The sequence below is a fragment of the Apus apus genome, chromosome 4, assembly GCF_020740795.1.
Source record: "Apus apus isolate bApuApu2 chromosome 4, bApuApu2.pri.cur, whole genome shotgun sequence".
NCBI classification, from domain to species: domain Eukaryota; kingdom Metazoa; phylum Chordata; class Aves; order Apodiformes; family Apodidae; genus Apus; species Apus apus.
Window position 1 is genome coordinate 113,657,366 of NC_067285.1, and position 22,714 is coordinate 113,680,079.

At 55.5% G+C, this 22,714-nt stretch overlaps 1 protein-coding gene across 1 annotated transcript in view; it reads right to left on the reverse strand.

The window, feature by feature from the left end:
• Window positions 1–2,331: 2,331 nt before the first annotated feature.
• ADAM33 (ADAM metallopeptidase domain 33) overlaps window positions 2,332–22,714 on the reverse strand; it is a gene marked incomplete at its 5' end in the record, with an annotated part of 36,594 nt that continues 16,211 nt past the window's right edge. The window contains 21 exons of the mRNA XM_051618314.1: window positions 2,332–3,501; window positions 4,729–4,746; window positions 5,482–5,645; window positions 5,925–6,170; window positions 7,180–7,270; window positions 7,815–7,965; window positions 8,280–8,388; window positions 9,485–9,562; window positions 10,832–11,036; window positions 11,536–11,644; window positions 12,231–12,426; window positions 12,800–12,889; window positions 13,528–13,705; window positions 15,884–16,026; window positions 16,741–16,825; window positions 16,937–17,103; window positions 17,575–17,646; window positions 17,760–17,825; window positions 18,699–18,882; window positions 19,699–19,775; window positions 20,294–20,372. Coding sequence (XP_051474274.1) covers window positions 3,450–3,501; window positions 4,729–4,746; window positions 5,482–5,645; window positions 5,925–6,170; window positions 7,180–7,270; window positions 7,815–7,965; window positions 8,280–8,388; window positions 9,485–9,562; window positions 10,832–11,036; window positions 11,536–11,644; window positions 12,231–12,426; window positions 12,800–12,889; window positions 13,528–13,705; window positions 15,884–16,026; window positions 16,741–16,825; window positions 16,937–17,103; window positions 17,575–17,646; window positions 17,760–17,825; window positions 18,699–18,882; window positions 19,699–19,775; window positions 20,294–20,372 — 2,560 coding nt within the window. The remainder of the gene's footprint in view (window positions 3,502–4,728; window positions 4,747–5,481; window positions 5,646–5,924; window positions 6,171–7,179; window positions 7,271–7,814; window positions 7,966–8,279; window positions 8,389–9,484; window positions 9,563–10,831; window positions 11,037–11,535; window positions 11,645–12,230; window positions 12,427–12,799; window positions 12,890–13,527; window positions 13,706–15,883; window positions 16,027–16,740; window positions 16,826–16,936; window positions 17,104–17,574; window positions 17,647–17,759; window positions 17,826–18,698; window positions 18,883–19,698; window positions 19,776–20,293; window positions 20,373–22,714) is intronic.

Below are 22,714 nucleotides of genomic sequence, written 5' to 3' on the forward strand. Positions count from 1 at the left end.
GCTGTTGTATCACCTGGATGCTTAGTGCCAAGGGGGTCACCACAGCAGAAGGAAGCCTGGGAGATACACACACACACACACTCCTCCACCCCCTCACCAGCCCTGGTAAGAGTGAAAGTGTCCAAAAAGCCCAGAGACTTCCTACTTATTTCATAATAAGCTGGATAACAAGCTCTCAAGTGTTGCTGTTTGCCAAGTGCCTGGTGTGCAGGGACCTCAGAATGCTTGGCAAGAACATTGACAGTGATGAGATGCAGCACGAGAAGATCAGCTGCACTGAGAGATATCACTGGAGATGACTCACCTCAGTTACCCCAGCTCAAGTTCTCCCCCCTGTCCTTTACACAGAACCTGGAGGACCTCAGTGCAGGAGGAAAGCCAAGAGTAAAGCTGGAGAAAACGTCTGTACCATGGGAAGGAAGGCACAGGAAGATGCTCCCTGGAGTGTGGTGGGCTCTCCATTGCTGGAGGGTTGAAGGCCATAGGGGCAATTGTACCAGGACAGAGCAAAGAACTGGCACCAGGTCCCATCAAGGACTGGGTTAAAATCAGAAAGGAGCTGGGCTTTGCTCCACCTGTCCTCTGGAACGTCTGGATCTTGTTGCTGTTCAAAACTGGACACCAGATAAGATGGACTAAGAAGATGGACCCCTCTTGTTGTCCAAGATGTTATGGGGATTAGAAGCATGGTTGCTCTCTCCAGCATGTACAAGGCAAAGGTGTTTGAGGTGGACGTGTTCTCCTGAGCCAGCCAGGAGGTTCTTCCCTTCCCCGTTTCCATCTCACCAACTCTGCTGCGTGGATGAATGAGAACTGTGTCTGTTCAGTTCTCCACCAGCATGTTCTCCAGGTGCCCAAGCTCGCAGTGGACTCTTTCACAAAGGGGAAAGCTCCACTTTGGTGAACTTTAAGCTCAAAGAGTCATCAGAGACACCTGGAAGTTTTCATGCTCAGCTCAGGCTTTCTATGGGATTTCAGGTGAATGGGGTAGGAGGGCAGGAGCAAGGAGACAAGTTGCACTTGAGGAGCTGGTCCCTGGAAATCCCAGCCACGATTCGGATGGCTGATCATAGGATTTCCTGGTCATCTGCTGCCATCTAGTGTCATCTGGACACTCAAAAGCCCTCTCTGGATTCATTAATTTCTCTAACCAGTCCTAAATCCTTCCCATCCCATGGACCAGAGGCCACGTCTTACATTTGTGGGTGTCCATGAGGATGGAAATCATCCATCTGCCCTCCCTGTGACCATCTCAGGTCAGACAGAGCCAGCCAAGTTGCTGTTGTGCACCATCCCTAACTGAGAACCCCCTTGTACCTCTTCTCCCAGAGGGAACCCATCTTGCAGCTCAAGGCCAGAGGAGCTGGGTTGGTCTGGCCCTGCTGGCAACAAGAGGAGACAAAGGGGAGTGAGATGGTCGGGTAGGTGACCAGGCAGGAATCCAAGCCCAAGGACACTGCATGAACTTGATGTTCTCCTTCAGCTGCTGGCCCACAGGTGGGTTTTTCACTGCAGCACTGTCATCCCTCACTCTGCCATTCTGTGAAATGGTCCAACCCATTGAGAGAAGTTTTTTTCCAACCACTTCATCGTTGCAGCAGCTTCTCCAAAACTTCTCTAACTGTTTAACCCACTTCTAACACCTTTGCTGGACAGCAGAAGGGAGGGCATTGACAGGCAGGCAGCAGGGTTTCCCTTCTTCAGGAGCTCTGTAGGCTCTTCCTCAAGTCTGGCCATGCCAGAAGATCACTTGGGAGATGGGTGAAAAGAACAGGACCCTGAGAAGGGTGTAGGGACCAGTTCATTTATCCTGCCCTCTTGAGGTCATCTGAGGATGATGCCAAGAAGCCTCTTTCAACCTAAGTGACTCAGTGATTCTGTGACTTGTTATCAGAGGAGCTGCTGGGTCCTACATCCACCGACCAAGAAAGACAGGGGGTTACCAGAAACGCCTCATAGAAGGTCCATGTGCACGAGCAGAGACTTCAAAACAAAGCCTGATCCTTATGCAGATGGCCTGAACCACAACCTGCAATTGGTTTGTAACACTGGGGATAAGGAGACACCAGAACAGGTTCCTGAGGGTTGTCCCTGAGCCTTTTGTCATTAACACCCTTTACCTTGGTTGGACACACCTCGGAAGGATTTGTCCTCGGTCAGGTGGGATCTACACCAAGGCAGCCAAGATGGAACGAATGATCCCAGGTTTCAGGGCCAGCAGAAGGGGCTCATGAGATGTCTGTTTGCAGGGCTGTGGTGGGACACCCACAGCCCCCAGGGGCTAAAGGTTCAGGGAGCTGCTGAGCAGGAAAAGAGCCAGAGGAGCCAAGGGACTGTAGAAAGCCTTTGTTCTCATCTCAGACCCTGACAGAGCCGCATTGTCAAGTCACAGGAAAGTGGCACGGGGTACAACTGAGCAGGTCAACAGCACCATTCGTCTGAGGATTGTAAAGCCCTTTCGAGACACCAGTTTGTTAAACCTCACAACACCCCTGTGAGGTAGGTATGACCCCCCCGTTGTCACGGCGGGGGAAACTGAGGCACAGAGAAATGCAACGGCTTGGCCAAGGCCCTTGGGCAAGCCAACGCCACGGGCAGGAGGTCTTCCTGCTCTTGTTCCCAGCCTGTGGCTCCTTCCCCCTATGGACAGCAGAGTGGTAGCAGCTCACAGAGCCACTGCTGGGCCTGCTCCATGAGCAGGGAACATGCCATGTGTTTTGGAGGGCTCCTGAGCCCCTTGAAAGCACCCTGGTAACCAGTCGTCACCAGCACTGAAGATATTGAACCATTCCCCAGGCAGCTTCTCCTTCCAGGTAGGGCCCCAGGACTGCCACTGGTTTTCTTCTCATGCAATCAAGGCAGGAGAACCTGAGGAACTTGGATCCTTCACGAAAAATATCCCAGCACCACACGGCACAGTCCAAACTGGAAACCAGTTTTCTGTGATGGCAAATGTCTCCCCGGAGACAACGCCCAGCATTGAACTCTGGTGGCAGTGAGTGGTGGAGGGGGGAGGTCTCACCAGGCCTGGAGGAGAAGGAGGAGGTAGCTAGAAGTATATGACATGGCTTTCACTGCCACTGTCACCAGCATCTTCCGTCGGATGGTCACTTGAGCCCAAGTCACCCCTTCCCAGCCCATGTGCAATGTCAAGAAGAAAAGAAAGCTGGGGGATAAACTGGCCAAGAAGTGATGCCAGGAGCTGTGGTGGAGTCTCCATCGTGGTAACCCCACCACCAACCCACCACAACCCTTAGTTATGTCACGGTACCCAATTTCCCCTCTCCTCCCCCCACCACCAGTTTTTGTGCTGAATACATTTTCTGTCTTATAAAAATAGTCCTCTGGTATCAAAAGACAAATAAAACAAGAGAGGAAGGAATGTCCCCGGGCAGTGCAAATCAGGAGAGCCAGCTCAGGAAGGGTGGTCCTAAGGTGTCCTTGGTTTGTCACTTCTTCAAGGGGAATGAGGTTGATTGGAATTTGATGGCTGGGACCGGCCTGGAGTGAGGAGAAAGGAGACAACTCATTCAAGTTCAGAGACCAAGCATCCACCACAACCCTCCCTCCACAGCTGGGGGAAGACAGAGCAGCTGCTGTCCCTGGGACTGCCTTGGTCACCCATGTCCTGTCCGAAAGATACAAGCCCAGATCTTATGATTTTGAGGTGTCTTCCTTCCGTGCAAAACCTCAAGACCCTGGTGGAATGCAGAGCCCACCACAGCATGTGGTGGCACTGGGCTGTGTGAGTGGGGAGTCCACCAGCTGCAGGGGTGATGTCCCCAAGGGGTAACTGATCTTGGCTTTCCAAGACAAGCCAAGATGCTTTGTGCACTACCAAGAGACATCAGCAAATCAACCAACCAGATACGGAACCTACAGTCCACCCTGGGAATTCATGAAACCTTTCACCTCATCCATCCAGGAAAAACAACAGTTCTCTGGCCTTCTCCTTGCATGTTTGAGGTGTCAAGGAATTATTCCAGACCAGGACACGGGCACGTCCTGCTTCCTGGCACAAGTGCCTGTCAACAGTTTCTGACATGGGCACCAGTTCAAGAGATGATGACCAGGGACTTGCTCCTGGAGAACAAGGGAGTTTGGGGAGGGAGCCAAGTTGGGCTGCTGGGACCTGCCAAAACCTTCTGGCACCACAGAAAGGCCTGTCTTGTCTACTAGAAGAGATGAGCTACAGGGATTGAGTTACACTGAGAAATGTTGGGGCATATTCAGCCTCCTTGTGGTGACAACTACAAAGACATAGGAACCAAAAATAGTCCAAGAAGGTCAAAGCAGTAATTAGCAAAGCAGACAGTGTGTGGATGAGGGCCAACTTCAGCCCATGATGGTGCCTTCTCTCCATGGTTCAATGTGGCCCACAAGCCTGGACAGCAGGAGCAGCTGCAAGCCCTAAGGCTCCTCTGGCCTGTTTCCAGAGGGCTCAGCAAGAGCTGAAGGTAGCAGTGACATTGTGAAGGACTTGGGCTGAATCTCCCAGCTCCAAACTGGCAAGTCCACGTCCTCCATTCCCTTGGACATGGGTGCCCAAGCTCTCCTATTGTTTGGGCATGCAGAGGGGCTCTGTCCTGCTCATCTAAAAGCCTCTGGGAAGGGGGACATTTAACCTTCAGCCTCCTGGGTCCCAGCCCAGAGCTTAACAAAAGGCCAACCCCCCCACACGCAGGAAAGACATCCCACCCCAGGTCCTTCGTGGTGTCTGTGACTCACCTTTGAGGTGGCATCGGTCTGTAGGGAGGAAAGATGAAAGAGAGGATAAGTGTCCATCCCTTCACTGTCCCCAGCAGCTCACCAGCAGCCCCCTCCACGCTCTGGGACAAGTGGCCACATGCACCCACCAAAGGATGGCATCTCCCTTAACCCGTCAGGACCCTGTAAGACCCCACGTCCCAACCTTAGTCACCACTTCAGCCCAATCCTGTGGGCTCCTGCCAGGTGGAGGCAGAGCCCAGATCCCCACCAGGACTTTGCCCTGGTGAGCAGCCTGTTCTTCTGCACCGTGCGAGGAGGAGCAGGGGAACTGGGTTGTTCACATACGTGAAGTCCCCATCTGGACAAAAGCTTTGGTTGTGGTTGCTCCTCAGGGAGCAGGGTTTGGGACACCTTCTGATTTCCTTTCTGCCTGTGGCTGCTGCCCCTAATGCCCCATACCGAAGATCTCAAAAGGCCTACAGGCTTAGGGACCTCCAAGTTGGTGGGCTTCAAGCTGCTCTCTAGCTACAGCAGGGGGTACAGACCAGCACAGCCCAGAGCAGAGAACATCTCCCCTGCTCCTCAGCAGCCTGGCCTGTACACACCAGCCATGCTAGGGAGGAGCAGGAGAAACCCAGGCCACAGACACCAAGAGGGGCAGACTAGAGCACACCACAGTGACATTTGGGCTGTTCCAGCCAGATGTGACACACAAGACCCTGCAGGACCCCAGTAGTGGTGGGCAGTAGCTCAGCTCCTCTCTCCACTTACTTCAACGGCCTCATGGGGTGGCTCGTGGCACTTGTACCCGATGCCTTGAAGTTGGTAGGAGGGACCATGACCAGCAGGGTCTGTCCATGTGCAGGAGGCAGCTCTTTGGCCAGAAGAGGACTCCCAGGCAGTGGCCGACGGGGAGGCTGATGTTTTGGGACAACCTGGAATCACAAAGTGTATGGGAAGAGATGACATCCTTAGAGGAGCATCCGACGCCCTCCTACAAACCTCTCTCCTCCTGCTGCTGAGCTGAGATGTTCAAAGCATCTGACACCCAAACTACCTTAAAACCCTCTCATTATCTAACGACCTTTCTTCACCGTTGTGACAGATTCATCCCTTAGGCTGATGAGAGAGCTCCTTGGCAGTGCCCAACCCAAAAGAGCCAAAACCTAGAGCATCTAGGAGTCAGGAAAGCACATCCAGCCAGGAAAGCTCACCAGCGGGGTCCTCACGGGGCTGCAGGGAAGAGGCTTCTTCGGAGGTGGCAGCTTAGCCTGGGAGACGAGAGTTTTGGTGGGGACCATGGGTGATTTGCTGACTGGTGGAGGTGGCCTGGCTGGTTTGGGCTCTCTTGGGCGAGGAGGGATGGAGTGGGGAGCCGGGCGAAGAGGGTGGACAACATTGACAGGCTGGGAGCCAGGAGGGTGAGCACTGGGCTTGGGGGGAAAGGCAGCTCGTGTGGCCTGCAGGGATGAGAGAAGCAGAAGTGTGGAGAAAATTCTTAGGTGGGTTTAAATGGACGAGGGCCCCTCAAGGTCTCAGTGCTGGGGAGTTACAGGAGGAGCACTGGGTATTTATCCCACCTTCTGGGACCACCACTTTTACCATCCCACCCACAAGCTGAACACATTTGCTCCTCCCTACCCACAGGAGAGCACACAGGGATGGGAAAGGCAATGGGCTCAGGAGACCTGGAGAAGGGCCAGCCCTCATGAATCCATACCAGACTGCCACCACTTACCTACATGGGGACACCATCCCTTCTGCCTCCAGCTCAAGCACCACGGCTATGCTCAAAAAATCTCCATCACTTTCTACCTACGTGCAGCCCAAGGCTTACTCATCTCAAGGTCACCAGAGCTGACACAACCAGCAGCAGAATCAGAATTATAGAATCATAGAATGGTTTGGGTTGGAAAAGACCTTCAAGATCATCCAGTTCCAACCCCCCTGCATGGGCAGGGACACCTCCCACTACACCAGGTTGCTCCAAGCCCCATCCAACCTGCCCTTCAACACTGCCAGGGATGGGGCAGCCACAGCTTCTCTGGGCAACCTGGGCCAGGGTCTCACCACCCTCACCCTAAAGAACTTCCTCCTCGTGTCTCACCTGACTCTCCCCTCTTCCAGTTTTAATCTATTACCCCTTGTAGAAAGTCCCTCCGCAGCTTTCCTGTAGACCCCTTCAGCATCCACTCCCCTGGAGACCCAGCACAAAGTCACCCAAGGGATTGCAGAGCTTTGCTGTGGTGATGGACAATTTCCCAGCAGAGGCTCCTGGCAATCACTGGGGTGTTTCTGAGCAGAGCTCAAGGGAGCCACTTTTATGAGGGACACGTTCTGCTGACCAAGGACTCACAGCGTAGACACAACACAAAACCAGGTGCCCAGTTGCTAGAGGGAGATGTGATCACCCACAAGTAGCAGGTCCCAGGGAGGGAAAGCAAACCTGGGAAGTGAATTATTACTCACTTTATTAGTGTGGCTGGAGGTGGAAATGTTCCTCAGGGTGAAAGCAGCTTTGGGATGGCCACTGGTCGACTTCCGACTGATGGTTTTGTTCCTGCCCGGGATCACAGACGGCAAAATAAAACAACCAGCCATTTTTTGGAACAGCTGCCTCCCAGAATGCTGCAACTCAGCAAGGTCCTGTCTCCATTAACAGGTCGTTAACAGACAGCCTTGCACTGCTGGGAGAGCAGGGGTGACGAGTCTGTCTTGAGACAAGGAGGGTAATGAAGTAGGTTGGTTGGTTCTGGGCTGTTTTTTTCTCAAATTATTTCAGGGGGGTGAGGCACGTGTGTGCCTGTGCCTCTGCTGGGAGGGGAAACAATGAGAACATCTACATCCAGAGCTACTTTAGAGCCCTGCCAGCTCTTGCAGCCTGCTAGGAGCAGATGGTGAGAAAGCTCCTCTGTACCAGACCACCTTCACCCTCACTTTCTGGGGTTGTCCTCTCCAACAGACCATTCCAACAGACCACCAGCTCCCTCTGAACTATTCCTACCAGACCAGACGCTTCCAGTGGCAAGAACATTTTTCAGGGTCTCACAGAGAAAAACTTTTCAGGTGTCCAAGAGGGAAAGGATTTAGGTCTCATTACCCACCTATATGCCTCCTGGCTCCTCCTCCTCATCTCCTTTATCCATTTATTCAGGAGCGAGTTCTCCCGCCGGTACCAACAGTAGGTGCTCATCATCAGGGCCGGGAGGAAGAGCAGGAAGATGAGCAGAAGGGTCACAACAATGGCTTCATGATCTGCCAGGGAAAAACACAAGGATGTGTGGGAAGAGCCATCAGCCTCTGGCCCATTCCTGGCCACCCAGGCTAGAGACATCATTGCTGGTCACACCTCCAAAAAGGGAGCGGTACCATCTGGTGGGCTGTGATGGAAATGGGTGGCAACCAAGCAATCAGAGCTGGGCACACACTGTGAGTCTTCCTGAACAGACCCGACCCAACCCATCTGGGAGCAGAGCTGTCAGCAGCTTTATCACCCATCTCCCACTCCTCATGGCACTGCTCCAGCCCCACCAGCATCAGAAGGCACTGGACAAGAAGTCAGGACTCACTGTCGCGCTGCACGGGGCCACTGTCTACGCTGCCACCCAAGCCTGGCTTCTCACAGTATGGGGGAGCCCAGCCAGCATCACAGTGGCAGTTCTTGTTGCTGTTGCAGACCTGCAGAGAGAGAAGGAGGGCTGGAGACCACAAGGGATGTATGGAAGCCATGGTCTGTACAGTGGGGATGAGAGAAGATGGCCAATGGCAGGAGTCAAGGCTGAAGGAGCTTGACCCCTGCCAACATTCACTCCTTGAATGTAGAACAACAGAATAGTTTGGGTTGAAGGGACCTTCAAAGCTCATCCAGTCCAACCCCCCTGCAGTGAGCAGGGACATCTTCAACTAGACCAGGTTGCTCAGAGCCCTGTCCAACCTGGAATGTCTCCAGGGATGGGGCACCTCCCACCTCTCTGGGCAACCTGGGCCAGGGTCTCACCACCCTCAGTGTAAAAAACTTCTGTGTAACATCTAGTCTGAATCCCCACTCTTGGAGTTTAAAACCATCACCCCTTGTCCTATCACTACAGGCCCTGCTAAACCATTTGTCCCCAGACATCACTGGGATCACATGTGTTGCCTTCCAGTGTGTTTGCAATGTGCAGAGATATTTTCTTGCTGATGCTTTTTTTCCCCTTCTCTTTGCCTTGAAGGCAGGTATCCTACACACTCAGTTTTCACCTCATTTATCTAGACAAGCCTGATGCCCTGAATATTTTGCATTAGGCCAGAAGTTTGTCAAACACCTTCCCCTCGGAACCTACCCATTAAACCATTGTCTTGTTGTTGCCTTATCTGACCAGGGTTCGTGTCCCACAGAGGCCAAAGTTTTGTAGCCTTTAAGCTTTGGAGGAGATGACTCTTTCTATTTGCTGAACCCCTGCCTTTTTGCAGTCCCAATTGTGTTTCTGACTCTTACTTTGCTCTCAGAGGGAACAGGCACCTGCGCTGAGCTCTAAACACTCTCCAGCTCCAGCTGGACCCTGATCCAAATTCTGCAGATGGTCCTGACATCAAGCATGATCTTCTTCCTCTTACTTGGCCACGGGGACACAAACAGCTCAGCTCAGTCCCAGCCCTAGCTGAGGCATGTGAGATTTATGGAAAGCAGATGCCCACAGTGTTGCAAGGCTCAGCCCTGTGGGAGAAACTTGGTTTTGCTGAAGAGTCTGTGCTCATCTCAGGAGCTTGCTGTGGGTCATGGGCAGAAACTCACCCCATGGCCGTTGCACTGGGAAACACACTTTTCCAGCTCAAAAAGGGAGGCATTTTGGCACCGGCGGTCTTTGCAAACCTGAGAGAGAGCCAAGAACCTGAGGTTAGGGAAACACACAGAGAGGGGGGACAACACTCCTCTGGCTTCACAGATGGCAGTCCTCTGGAAGGATGTTTTCCATTGGAAAATGCAGATTGGTTACATCCTGGTGTTGCAGGTCAATGCATTTCATAGAACCACAGCTTCCCAGACTGGTTTGGGATGGAAGGACCTTAAAGATTATTTATTATTTATGGTTGGACTTGATGATCTTCAAGGTCCCTTCCAACCAGGATGATTCTATGATTCTATTAGGTCATCTAGTTCCAACCCTCCTGCATGGGCAGGGACACCTGCCACCAGCCCAGGTTGCTCCAAGCCCCATCCAACCTGCCCTTCAACACTGCCAGGGATGGGGCAGCCACAGCTTCCCTGGGCAACCTGGGCCAGGGTCTCACCACCCTCACAGCAAAGAATTTCCTCCTCATGTCTCACCTCAATCTCCCTCTTCCAGTTTAAAGCCATTTCACTCCGATTTCCAGCACAGCCCAAGAAACCTCTGCCTGACCCAGGATGGCTCAGCAGAGACCAGCCACCACCACTCCCATCCCCTGACAACCCACCTGGCAGCTCCTCGAGAAGCCATTTCCCATCTGGCCCTAAAATGCACCAGCCAAACCCAACAACACTGGATTTCAAAACCAGACATCCCTCCTCAGGAAAATCTCAACATTTTGGCCTTTCATCCCAAACTGGGCTGAAAATTTCACCATTAAAATGCCAAGCAGCAAAGGCTGGATCTCCCCAACCAGCTCTGAGTGGCATCCATCCTCCTACCGTGTTTTCTACCACCCCTTTCTCAGCTGAACTGTCAAGTACTTAGAGATGCAGGGGATGTAAAAAAATCTGCAGCAGCATCTGTTTGGGTCTGTTGTGTTATTCCTAACATTCCCCCTGGGAAACACTTTATACATAGGAGGAAGCTTCACCCATTGTGTCCTGGGACATGCAATTCTTCTAGGCTTCTAGGCATCTTCTAGGTTGCTCTTCTAGGCATTAAATCACTAAAAAAGCATGGAGGCCGAGGAGAGGGTGTGGTGGCTGACAAACATGCATCTGGTGTGGAGCAATGTCTAGAAATGCCCTGGTTGAGATGTCACCAGGGGAATGTCTGCAGGTGTGGGGGGAAACCACATCCCGCGGCCTGGCCGTAACACGGAAAAGAGCCAGCACCTCCACTAAGGCTGGGACAAGAGCCCAGGAGACCACCTCCCCGAGGAGGCCCCAGCCCCAGGAAAAAGGACTCACCATCCCATCTCCACATTTTGTCCCTGTCATCACCAGCCCGGGGTCAGAGAGGTCATCCTCATCGTCCTTGGCAGTGTACATGTAGGTGCCCCGGCACTTCACCTCCCGCCCGTTGAAGCGGATGGTGGTGTCGATGGAGACAGTGTTGGTCCCCTGGGGCTTCTTGGCTGAGCTCTGGCACTGGATCTTGCCACACATCGCATCCCTAGGAGCAGGCCACGGCCGAGGTGAGGGCAGGAGGTGTGGGTACCAGCCACCCCACCCACCCTGTCTCACCTCCCTCTGAATTTATGGCCAACGGGAGGTTGTGATGGGAGAGGCTCAGCAGGCGCAGAAAGGACTTAGATACATCATGGACCAGACAGAGAAATGCTAGAGGGAACAGGCTGGGAGGGTCCCTCTAACATCCCTGGTCTAACTGGGAATGCTGGAGGGGAAACGTTCCCTAAAGAGCACCTCCTGCTGAGCCTGGCTTTGATTTTCCCTTCAGGCTGGGCTGGGAGGTGATGCACGGTGGGACAACCCCCCCACAGCAGCGGGGACTGAGCTCAGGAAGGACCTGGTGGCTTCCTCAAGTCCAGAAGGGAGCTGGCCCGAGGGGTGATGCCAGAAGGCTGGAGTAGGACCAGTCACAGGACAGGGGTGGGCAGGGAGAAGCTGGGAGGAGGAGATGGGGCACCCACGGGTGCCAGCGCTGCGCCCACCTCTTGTCACACTTCACGTAGCGTCCTTGGCTGTCCTTGCCGCAGTTGCCGTAGGTGTTGCCAGCCATGTTCACGTCCTGGAAACAGGCATCTGGGGCTGGCCAGGCACCTGCAGGGTGAGAGGAAGAGTCCCGTGTGGGATGGGGAGAGGAGCCAGCAGGGAGAAATGCTGGAAGAGGGAGCAGCGGCTGGAGGCTCCAGGAGAAACCACCACATAACATACAACCACAGAACCATTTCGGTTGCAAAAGCCCTTAAAAACCATCAAGTCCAACCATTAACCCAGCCCTGCCAGTGCCACCACTAACCCATGTTCCTCAGCACCACATCTACAGGGCTTGGAAATCCCTCCAGGGATGGGGACTCCACCCCTGCCCTGGGCAGCCTGGGCCAGGGCCTGACAAACCTTCCCAGGAACAAATTGTTCCTCATATGCAATCAAAACCTCCCTGGTGCAATTTGAGGCCAGTTCTTCTTGTTCTGTTGCTTGTAACTTGGCACCCCCCTGTCTCCAACCTCCCCTCAGGCAGTTACAGAGAGTGAGAAGGTCTCCCCTCAGCCTCCTTTTCTCCAGGCTGAACACTCCCAGCTTTCTCAGCCACTCTTTTTACGTGCAGACGCAGCGCTGAGACCCATCGCCTTTCCTGCTCTGAAGAGGGGTCCAAGGAGCTAGGTCTGGGGCTGGTGGGACTCACCTGGTCCCCAGAGCTGGACACACTGCTGGTGGTGGGTCATGCACATCCCATCATTGCAGTAAGCCTCTCCGTAGGCGCAGGACGAGCCGTCCAGCAGGTAGACATTGGCAGGGCAGTAGGCTGAGGCACCCGTGCAGTACTCAGGGAGGTCACAGGATCCTGCTGCTTCCCTGCAGATGGTCCCAGCCACCTTCAGCTGCCACATGAGGAAGGAGAAACATCAGCACTGGGCAGCAGAAAAGGGGCCAAGCCAGGATCGCTGCTGCTTCCTGGCACATCCTGGGGACATAAACCATCTATAATGTCCTCTTCAGGGCTATAGGGGGTTGTCAGGGTGTGAAGCCACAAAGAATCATAGGGGTTGGAAGGGACCTCTGAAGATCATCAAGCCAGCAGATCAAAGCAGCCAGCAGAGACTCCTCCACAAGACACGAGTTTAGGCATAAACCTCCTCATTTGGGGTTTGACCATATGGATATGAGTCCCAAGGGAATGGTGGGGGCCGTATCTCCCTGCCTGGCCCGTGGGTGGAGAGGTGTGCACGGTGGGGGACACAGTGGGGATCTTACCTTGCAGTTCTGGCAGCAGTCACCGTGGGCACATTGAGCCCCTGCCTTCAGGGTGCAGTTGTGGGCATTGCAGCACGGGTTGGTGCACTCCTGCATGGGGAGAAGAAGATACCACCACGGTCAGTGAGTCCATTCCTTCCCCATTGCTGCCCCCAGCCTCTTCTCCACCCACCACCACAGCGCTCTTCTCATTTTGCCCACAGGGAAACTGAGGCACTGGGAGAGTTGAGGAAGACCTGAGCACATTAGGGCAAAGCCAAGAAGGAAACCAGGCCCAGAGGGACTTTTGACAAGGGCATGTAGAGGGATAGGACAAAGGGTAATGATTAAAACTGGAAGAGGGGAGATTGATGTGAGGTATTAGGGAGAAATTCTTGGCTGTGAGGGTGGTGAGACCCTGGCCCAGGTTGCCCAGAGAAGCTGTGGCTGCCCCATCCCTGGCAGTGTTGAAGGGCAGGTTGGATGGGGCTTGGAGCAACCTGGGCTGGTGGGAGGTGTCCCTGCCCATGCAGGGGGTGGGACTGGATGATCTTGAAGGTCCCTTCCAACCCAAACCAGTCTGGGATTCTGCGATTCTATGATTAAATGGATTTAGGAATGTGGGACTGGGAAGAGCCCCTGGGATGGAGTCCCTGTGGTGATCAGCAACCCCCTCTCCACATGGTCCACCTCCTGCCACCCAGCAGCTCAGCTGAGCTGGGCAAACACTGCAGCACCCAGCACTGTACCTCCACCTCCCCGCAGTCACAGTCCTCTCCTTCCTCCAGAAAGCCATTGCCACATTTCCGTCCCACCACCAGGTCCTTGGTGTCAGGCAGGTTGAAGAGACACATGCCACCTCCCTTCTGGAAGTAGTTCTCCAGCTGCCTCTTGCTGCAGGAGCTGAACACGCGAGGGAAGGGGTGTCTGCTCAGGGGACAGATGGGGAGGGATGGGAACCGGGGCGATCGGGACCAGGAGAAGGTGGAAAACCACAGTCAGAGCTGGGAAATAAGGACACGGGCCAAGTGGCACAAACCCTTCCAAGAGCAGATGTCACCATCAGCCAGATGCACCATCAACACCTCCCACCCCAACTCACACAACTGATCAGCAACCGAGTGACACCGCAACGAGCCCAGATACTCTTGGGGCACCCAAATCATCATTCTACGATTGTCCAGAATGGGATGCAGTGAACAAGCAGAGCTACCATCAACCCTCCAGGAAGAAACTTCCCGGGAGACTGGAGACCTCCATGGTGTGAACCTCCAAGCCTGTGGAGCACCCATGCCTGCAGGCTCTGCCAACTTGATGCTGGTGTAGGTGTCACCTCCATGCCTTGGTCCCCTGCACCTGGGACACCACAGAGCTCCCCCATCCTAACCACAAGGTGGGCCTCCACATCCACTGTGACTACTCAGGATGTGCTAAACATGTGCCTGCTGCTGGGAAATACCCATGTGGGGGCTATTTAAATACCCCTGAGGCTGAGATGGAGGAAAACACTCTGTAAAAAATAAAGAAAAATGGGGAACAACCCAACAAAAACCCACAAAACAACCCATATTAAATCACCCATGAGGCCTGAGTGGCAAAAAAACAATTAAAACACCAGAGCCCTCTGAGGTTGTTTCTCTTTCCCTCAAGGAGCTGGAGAGAAGCAGTGATTTTCTAGAGAAGCTCTGAGCATGGTTCTTCAGTAATTTTGCAGAAGTTGGTGGGGTTTTGTGTAGTGTATGAAAGGAGAAGGAGGAGGCAGAGGGGAAGAGCTGTGCACCACCCTCTGCTTCAGCCCTGGTTTCATTTCCTCCTGTCACTTAAAAACAATTAATTGTATTTTACAGGAGGACATCTCGTTTCTGAGATGACACAGAGGGCTTTTCCTGAGAGTCATTTTGAAGTCTGGGGGAAACGCCTCGAGCTGCAGGGAAAGCTGCAAGTCCCTGAGAGTTAGGGGAGGGTCAGCAAATAAATACACCCATAAACTGGTACCTGAATGTGTCGATGGGGACAGGTTGAAGACAGTCAAAAATCTGTTTCCTGCCCATGACGGGAAACCAGTATCTCAGCAAAAAACAGAAGGAAGGGAGGTGCCACCTCAAAAATCTTTGCCTCCAGGGGTGAGCAGGGACACAGCTGAGCTACAGCAGCTGCTCTTGCTTTGCACCAGCACATCCAGCTCTGGTGGGTGGGGGCAGGTTAATTAATTAGTAATAATTATTATGGGAACTGAACAAAGAAGTGCACAACTTCCTTGTCCTTGCAAGGTGGTGTTTTTCCCCACCACAATCCATCCAGGCAGTGATTAAACCCCAGGGGGTCAGTGCCATGGTCTGATGGCCCTGAGAGCCATGGAGATGCTGGGAGGGCTGGAGCAGCTCTGCTCTGGAGACAGGCTGGGAGAGTTGGGGTGTTCAGCCTGGAGAAGAGAAGGCTCCAGGGAGACCTGAGAGCACCTTCCAGTGCCTGAAGGGGCTCCAGGAAAGCTGGGGAGGGGCTTGGGACAAGGGCAGGGAAGGATGGGATGAGGGGGAATGACTTTGAACTAGAAGAGGGGAGATTTAGATGAGACATAAGGAAGAAATTCTTGGCTGTGAGGGTGGGGAGACCCTGGCCCAGGTTGCCCAGAGAAGCTGTGGCTGCCCCATCCCTGGCAGTGTTGAAGGGCAGGTTGGATGGGGCTTGGAGCAACCTGGGCTGGTGGGAGGTGTCCCTGCCCACGCAGGAGGTTGGAACTAGATGATCCTGAAGGCCTCCTCCAACCCAACCCATTCTGCAATTCTATGACTCTATGCCAGTGCACCTACCAGACGAGATCCATTTGCTTCCATCCATGGCTCTTTTGGGATGGAGCTGCTCCTACCCCTCAGAGTCCACCCCCCCTGCCTGCTCCTTGGCACCACAACGTCCTTGCTCCAGAGAACTGGGATGTGCAGGAGAAATGAGGAGGAGGGCAACCAGCCAGGTCCCTCTTTGCCGTTGGGGCACTGTCCCCCACCAGGGTGCCTGGCAGGACAGGATCCCTTCCCACTCCCTGGCCAAACAGCATCCAAAACCTCCTGGGGGGCTGAAGGGCCACATCTTGTCCCCACCACCACTTACCCAGTGGCTGCTGCCATGACACAGCCTCCTTGCTCCGGGGTGGCCTCCACACAACAGCCATTGCTGTCGTGGCTCATGCCAAAATTGTGGCCAATTTCATGGGCCATGGTGGCAGCTGCTCCAACCGGCTGCTCCGAGTGGTCCTGCACAGGGAAGGGGGATGTGTCAGCACAGCAGCCAGGAGTGATGGAGAGGGGTTGACCCCACAGCAGGGAATGGGGCTGGGCTGATGGAGGGACCACAACACCCCTGGGATTGCAACTGGAGCCCGTGAGAGGAAAGGAGAGAGAGAGGGATGGAGGAGGATTCCCAGAAGAAGTGGGGTTTGATCTCCTGAAAGTCCCTCGTAGGGCTCTTAGGAAGCTCTTTTGGTGGAGCCAACTGCTGAAAACCTGGGGCCTTGGAAGGCACAGCCCAAACACCAGAAAGCCTGTAGCCCCACACCACCCCCCTGCCTGCGCACCACAGGTCACCAGGGCCACCATCACCCCAGAAGGAGGAGGGTAAGAGTCATCTTGGAGCAGAGATGACCCTACAAAACCAGGGGGAAAAATCAGAGAACAAGCAGGGGCTGTTCAACATGAGGGAGAGAAGCAACTCAGGAGATCCCAGCGCTGCTGCTGGGATGTACATGGGTGGGAGATCTCAAATCCAGCCCTTCTCACCCTCCTTAGTGCTTGGCCAACATCTGAGAGGGGCAGAGGGCTACCAGCATGGTTGGTTGCTCTCATCCCAGGACCAACCTCATACGGCTGGTCCAAGAATCTTGGTGAAGAGCCCCAGCAAGTCAAGGTGGTCACGGGGTCCCCCAGCCTGGGAAAAGGAGCAGCAGGGACCTCCATGCCCCTCCCTCTTACCACGCTGACACCTCCAGAGTTATCCATGCTGCACATCCCCTCCAGCGGGGCCATGCCAATGGTTGTCCCTCTGAAGGTCTTCCCTCTGCCCGAAAAGGAGAAGGGAGGGGCAGTTAGCACCCCAGGGGGTGGCTGGGAGACCCCAAGCTGGGCTGGGAGGCCCCGCCATCCCCGGTGGGTGCCCAGGGGTGCTCACGTCAGCAGCTGGGCGTTGTCGTGCTTCTTGCGTGACCTCAGCGCCTTCTTCCACTGCAGGAAGGACCAGAGCGTGGCGTTGGCGTCGCTGGTGACAGCGCACTGGTCCCTCTCCGTCCACACCTCCAGGCCAATCAGGGCCACCTTGATATTCAGCGACCTGTAAAACTGCAGGGAGGGGACGGGGATGGAGGGGATGGGTGGGGACTGGCATCCGCTGCACGTCCTCCATCCCCGTCGCCGAGTTTCAGGTGCTGTACCTCTAGCTGGGTGACTCAGGGACACACTTGTCCCCAGATCCACCTGCAAGCATGAGCTCTACAGGCACAGGCATGGGCACAGGAGGCAGTCAGGGTGGCATGAGGGCCTCCCTCAGCTGACAACACCTGAACTTTTGTCAAGGAAGCCACCCCTGATCTCCACCATCACAGCAGGGCAAGACCCAGCACATGCTTCATGGCTGCAGCTCAGCCAAAGCACTTTCCACCACGTGCTCGCATCTGCCACTTAAACTCCTACCCCCTAGTGACATGAGGACAGTCCCTGAGGGCCACCACCAGGCTGGTCCTGAGCTCAGGTGGTTTTACATGCACTGGGAATGATGGAGGCAGCCACAAGGTCCTGCTCACCAGCCATTACCTTGTCCACATAGTTGGCGATCTCCACGATGCGCTGCTTGGTGTGACCCAGGTTGAGGTTCTGGTTTCTGTACTGCAGAGAAATGAGGAAGGGTCACCACAGGAAGAGCCAGAAGAAGGGAGGGGTTCAGAGAGGGGTCCCAACATCTCAGCAGGGGACAGGTTTCCACCCTGCACGGCGCTCACCAGTGTGTGATCAGCAACAATGAAGAGCTCCATGTACTTCATGGTCCTCCAGGCATCTCGCTTCGCCTGTAAGACAGACAGCAAGGTTCAGAGGGGTGGAGGAGAGGGCAGCCCATGGCTCCGGGCATCTCAGGCCTCCCAGATACTGCAGAGCTGCTCAGGAAGGACAGCTGGGAGGGGAAACTGAGGCACAAGGTGACAAGGAACATTTGAGTGGCCCCAGTGCAAATCCCAATCACCGAATCATTTTGGTTGGTCCCAGTTATCTACAGGGCTTTTAAATCCCTCCAGGGATGGGGACTCCTCCACCTCCCTGGGCAGCCTGGGCCAGGGCCTGACAACCCTTTCAGTGAGAAGTTTCTTCTAATATCTAACTTCAACCTCCCCTGGCACAACTTGAGGCCATTTCCTCTTGCCCCATCCCTTGTTCCTGGGGAGCAGAGCCCGACCCCCCTGGCTCCAACCTCCTCTCAGGCAGCTGCAGAGCCAGCAGGTCTCCCCTCAGCCTCCTTTGCTCCAGGCTGGACACCCCCAGCTCCCTCAGCTGCTCCTGCTCAGACTGGTGCTCCAGCCCCTTCCCCAGCTCCCTTGCCCTTCTCTGGACACACTCCAGCCCCTCCATGTCCTTCTTGTCCTGAGGGTCACAGACCTGACCCCAGGATTTGAGGCCTCACCAGTGCCAGTGTCACTTCACACCACACCCCACAACTTCCAGTGCAGTCAGAACCCAACTCACACGTTCTCCCTTTGAGGTCTCCTGCCTACTCTCAAAGCAAGTGAGCTGCCCGTGCAGACCCCTGACGTTCCCACCTGCCTGCACAACCCTGCCCAGAAGCCAGGGTGATGGACACCCCACCACGACCTGCAGACATTTAGCAGGGGTTGCAGACAGCCCCACTCCCAGCTCTCCACCAGCAAAGGCCCCCAGGATGGATTCACCTGGTGATGAACCGGCCTGAAGAACCGGGCGATGTCTCCAATGGTGCTCCCAAAATCACCGTGGCCACAGGTCCCACCCTGGATGGGCAAATGCTCTGCTCGGTGGATGAGGTGGTGGCCTGGCTCAGGGGTCCCCAGGGGCTTCAGGTAGTAGCTGAGGTTGCTGCTCAGCACTATCAGTCCCCTGGCAATGGAGAAGAGACACTGATGGCTCCTGTGGTGCTTTCAGCACCTGCTGAGGCCCCTCACGCTCACTGCACCTCAGCTTGGTCCACATCCAGGATGGGGGATGGGGGCAGTGACAAGAGGTGAGTACAGCCCTATGAGCTCATGTCCCCAAGATTAAAACCTCTGTGTGGGTCAGGCCATGTGAATGGTGGGCAGCAGGTGGTTGCAGTGGGGTTCAGGGGTACCTGCTGTGGGGTGCAGGGTCTCGCCTCCTCCAGAGATGAATTTCCTTGAAGGAAGCTCATGCTGCCAGAAAAACAGCACCTCCCCCCTCCTGCCAACCCCCAGAGTTGGGTGAAGGATGGGAGAAGGGGAACAGTGGAAGATCAGCCCCATGAAGCTTCTAAAGCTGGGCTTGGAAGGCCATCAGTGCTGCTCTGGGAGGGTCATAGAATCATGGAGTTCTGGTTGGAAGGGACCTTCAACATCATCCCTTTCCACCCCCCTGCATGAGCAGGGACACCTCCCACCAGCCCAGGTTGCTCCAAGCCCCATCCAACCTGCCCTTCAACACTGCCAGGGCTGGGGCAGCCACAGCTTCCCTGGGCAACCTGGGCCAGGGTCTCACCTCCCTCACAGCAAAGAATTTCTTCCTGATGTCTCATCCGAATCTCCCCTCTTCCAGTTTCAAGCCATGACCCCTTGACTTAGCACTCTCCATGCCCTTAGAAGAAGCCCCCAGCAACCTCAGAAGGGGTCCCAGCAGCGAGGCAGGGGCAGCCAGACCCACCCCTCTGTGTCAGCTCCACAAGCCCCCCCAGCCCACCCGTACCTTATTCCCGCGCAGGTGCTGAGCACAACCCAGGAGCTGCCGTAGCCCCGGACGCGCCCATGGTAATAGCAGTGGTCCTGGAAAAGAGGTGACAGAGACCTCCATTAAGAACCCACCACATGGGGCTGTGGGCAAGAACAAACCAACCCCACCTGCTCCTTCCCAAAGCATCCCACCCGCTTGCATTTCCCAGCCCAGGGGTGTCCCCTGCGCCCGCGGGGACGGGACGGAGCTGGGAAGCCGCGGGCTCCAGCAGTTCAGCTGGGGACACAGACAGCCCCGACAGGCTGGAAAGGTGACAAACGAGCAGTGGGGGGGGATGTGGGGAGAGCAGGGGGGCTGGTCCAGCCTGGCGCTGCCTGTGTTTGCCTCCCGAGGTGCCTGTACCCCAGCCAAGAGATACAGGAGCGGCGTGTGGCTGCATTCCAGCCGCGCCAGGCGCCGGGGATGCTGCCAACCCCCACCCCACAACCCCAACCCCACCCCTGGGGGGGGGGGGGTGGTTCTGGCTTCATCCCAAGTGCTGAGGAATCCTACAAAAGGGAGAGGAGCAGCACTCGTGTGTGTGTGTGTGTCCCCCAGTCCCCACACCCACCGTGTGGTTGGGGGTGAGGGTCACGGGGTGTCCATCCGTGGTGTAGTGCGTCTCGCTGTAACCTGGTGCCAACAGCCTGCTGAGAGAGGAGAGGGGAGAGGGGTGAGGGACACCCCCCCCCCAGGCTGCTCGGGGTTGTCCCAGCACGGGGACACACCGATGGCTCTGCAGCCACACAGGGCTGAGCCGTCCTCACGGTCACCCCTCACAGCCCCAGCTCTGCAGAGCTCCCCGGAGCAGAGCTGGCAGCGCGGCCATCACTGCTGCATCAGGGCTGGCCCCCCCAGCCTGAGGCTGCCCTGGTCCAGCAGGGACGTGAATCACAGTCACTGAAGCACAGAACCCTTCTGGTTGGAAAAGACTTTTCAGATCATCGAGTCCCACCCTCAACCCCAAGGCTCTGCCAAGGCCACCACTGCCCCATGTCCCTCAGCACCACATCTACAGGGCTTTGAAACCCCTCCAGGGATGGGGACTCCACCCCTGCCCTGGGCAGCCTGGGCCAGGGCCTGACAACCTTTTCCAGGAAGGAATTGTTCCCCAGATCCAACCTCAACCTCCCCTGGCACAACTTGAGGCTGTTTCCTCTTGTTCTATCATTTATTCCTTGGGAGAAGAGACCAACCCCCTTCACTCCAACCTCCTGTCAGGTAGCTGTAGAGAGCAGTCCAATGTTCCCCTCGTGTACCAGCTAGAAAGGGGCTTCCCACAGGGCACTGGGGTCCTACTGGTCTGGGACAGGAGATGTGCATGGCAGGGGGAGTCCAGTGGCCCATCCATTCCCTGCTGAAGGGCTCAGACATGGCAGGGCCACCTCACTGCCACCAAGGACAACCAGCCAGGCAGGGTGACAGCTTCTCCACAGTGAACAAAGCCTCCTTGGGACTAACAAAGTCCCCAGGAGGAAGTATCAACAGGGAAAGAATCAACCTTCTACTCAGGGTCAAGCTGAGGATGTGGGACATTTGAGGTTTCTGACACAGTCACTCCTTCCAGCCCCGGGCACGTTACTTCACCTCATTCATGGAGTCCCCATCCCTGGAGGGGTTTCAAAGCCCTGTAGATGTGGTGCTGAGGGACATGGGGCAGAAGTGGCCTTGGCAGGGCTGGGGGAAGGGTTGGACTGGCTCATCTGAAAGGTTTTATCCAACCAGAACAGTCTATGGTTCTACAGCACAGTGAGGGTGATGCTCCCAACCCAGCACCCCCACAGCAGGGCAGGGGGGCAGCCAAGAAAAACAACAACAGAGCTGATGGTGAGAAAGCTCAGGCTGCTTTTAGCAAACCTGCCCACCCCACCTTCACCCTCCCTGCCTCAGCTCCCCCAGCTGCTGGACATCTCCCACCAAGGCTGGTCCTGTGCCCGCTGTGACGCAGCCCAGACCCAGGGTGACAGACCCTTCCTGCCCCAGGGAAGAGCCAGAGCTGAGCTCCCAGCCATCGAGTCACACACTGGTTTGGGTTGGAAGGGACCTTGAAGATCATTTAGTCCCAACGCCCCGCATGGGCAGGGACACCTCCCTCTAGACCAGGTTGCTCCAAGCCCCATCCAACCTGCCCTTCAGCACTGCCAGGGATGGGGCAGCCACAGCTTCTCTGGGCAACCTGGGCCAGGGTCTCACCACCCTCACAGCAAAGAATTTCCTCCTCATGTCTCACCTAAATCTCCCCTCTTCCAGTTTTAATCCATTCCCCCTCATCCCATCACTCCCTGCCCTTGTCCCAAGCCCCTCCCCAGCTTTCCTGGAGCCCCTTCAGGCACTGGAAGGTGCTCTCAGGTCTCCCTGGAGCCTTCTCTTCTCCAGGCTGAACACCCCAACTCTCCCAGCCTGTCTCCAGAGCAGAGCTGCTCCAGCCCTTTGAGCATCTTCATGGCCTCCTCTGGACTGACTCCAACAACCAGTGAGCACATGGGGCTGGGGGTGCCAGGGACCAGACCAGGGGATTAATTTAGACTGAAATGATGCTACGGGTGGTGGGAGAGGAGCAAAGAGGATAGAGGTTTTCCCATGTCACCCAAATCTGTGCCACAAAAGATGCCAGGGTGATGGGAGTCCCACCATGAGCTTGTGGGCATCATGGGGATGGGCAGGTCACCCATGGGAAGGGCATCATCAACAAAGGGGTCTCAGCCATGCAGAGAAGGACAGAGCAGGGCTGGGTTTGCTCCTGCTGACAGTTTGGCCCTGGATTCGTGGGGTTTGGCCACATTCCAGAGTTTTTATTCTCCAGCAGAAGAAAATAAACCAAACAGCCAAGCCCGGAATAGTCCTCCCACCTCTTGGTTTCTATTTTGCAACCAGTTTGGCCCCAAAAAATGTCACTGTGGGCACGTTCCTGGCTTCCCAGCCTGCCTGTGAGTGGGTGCCTGGCACCAGTAACTCCAATTACAAGGGAGAAAGGAGACAGGAGCTCAGCCTG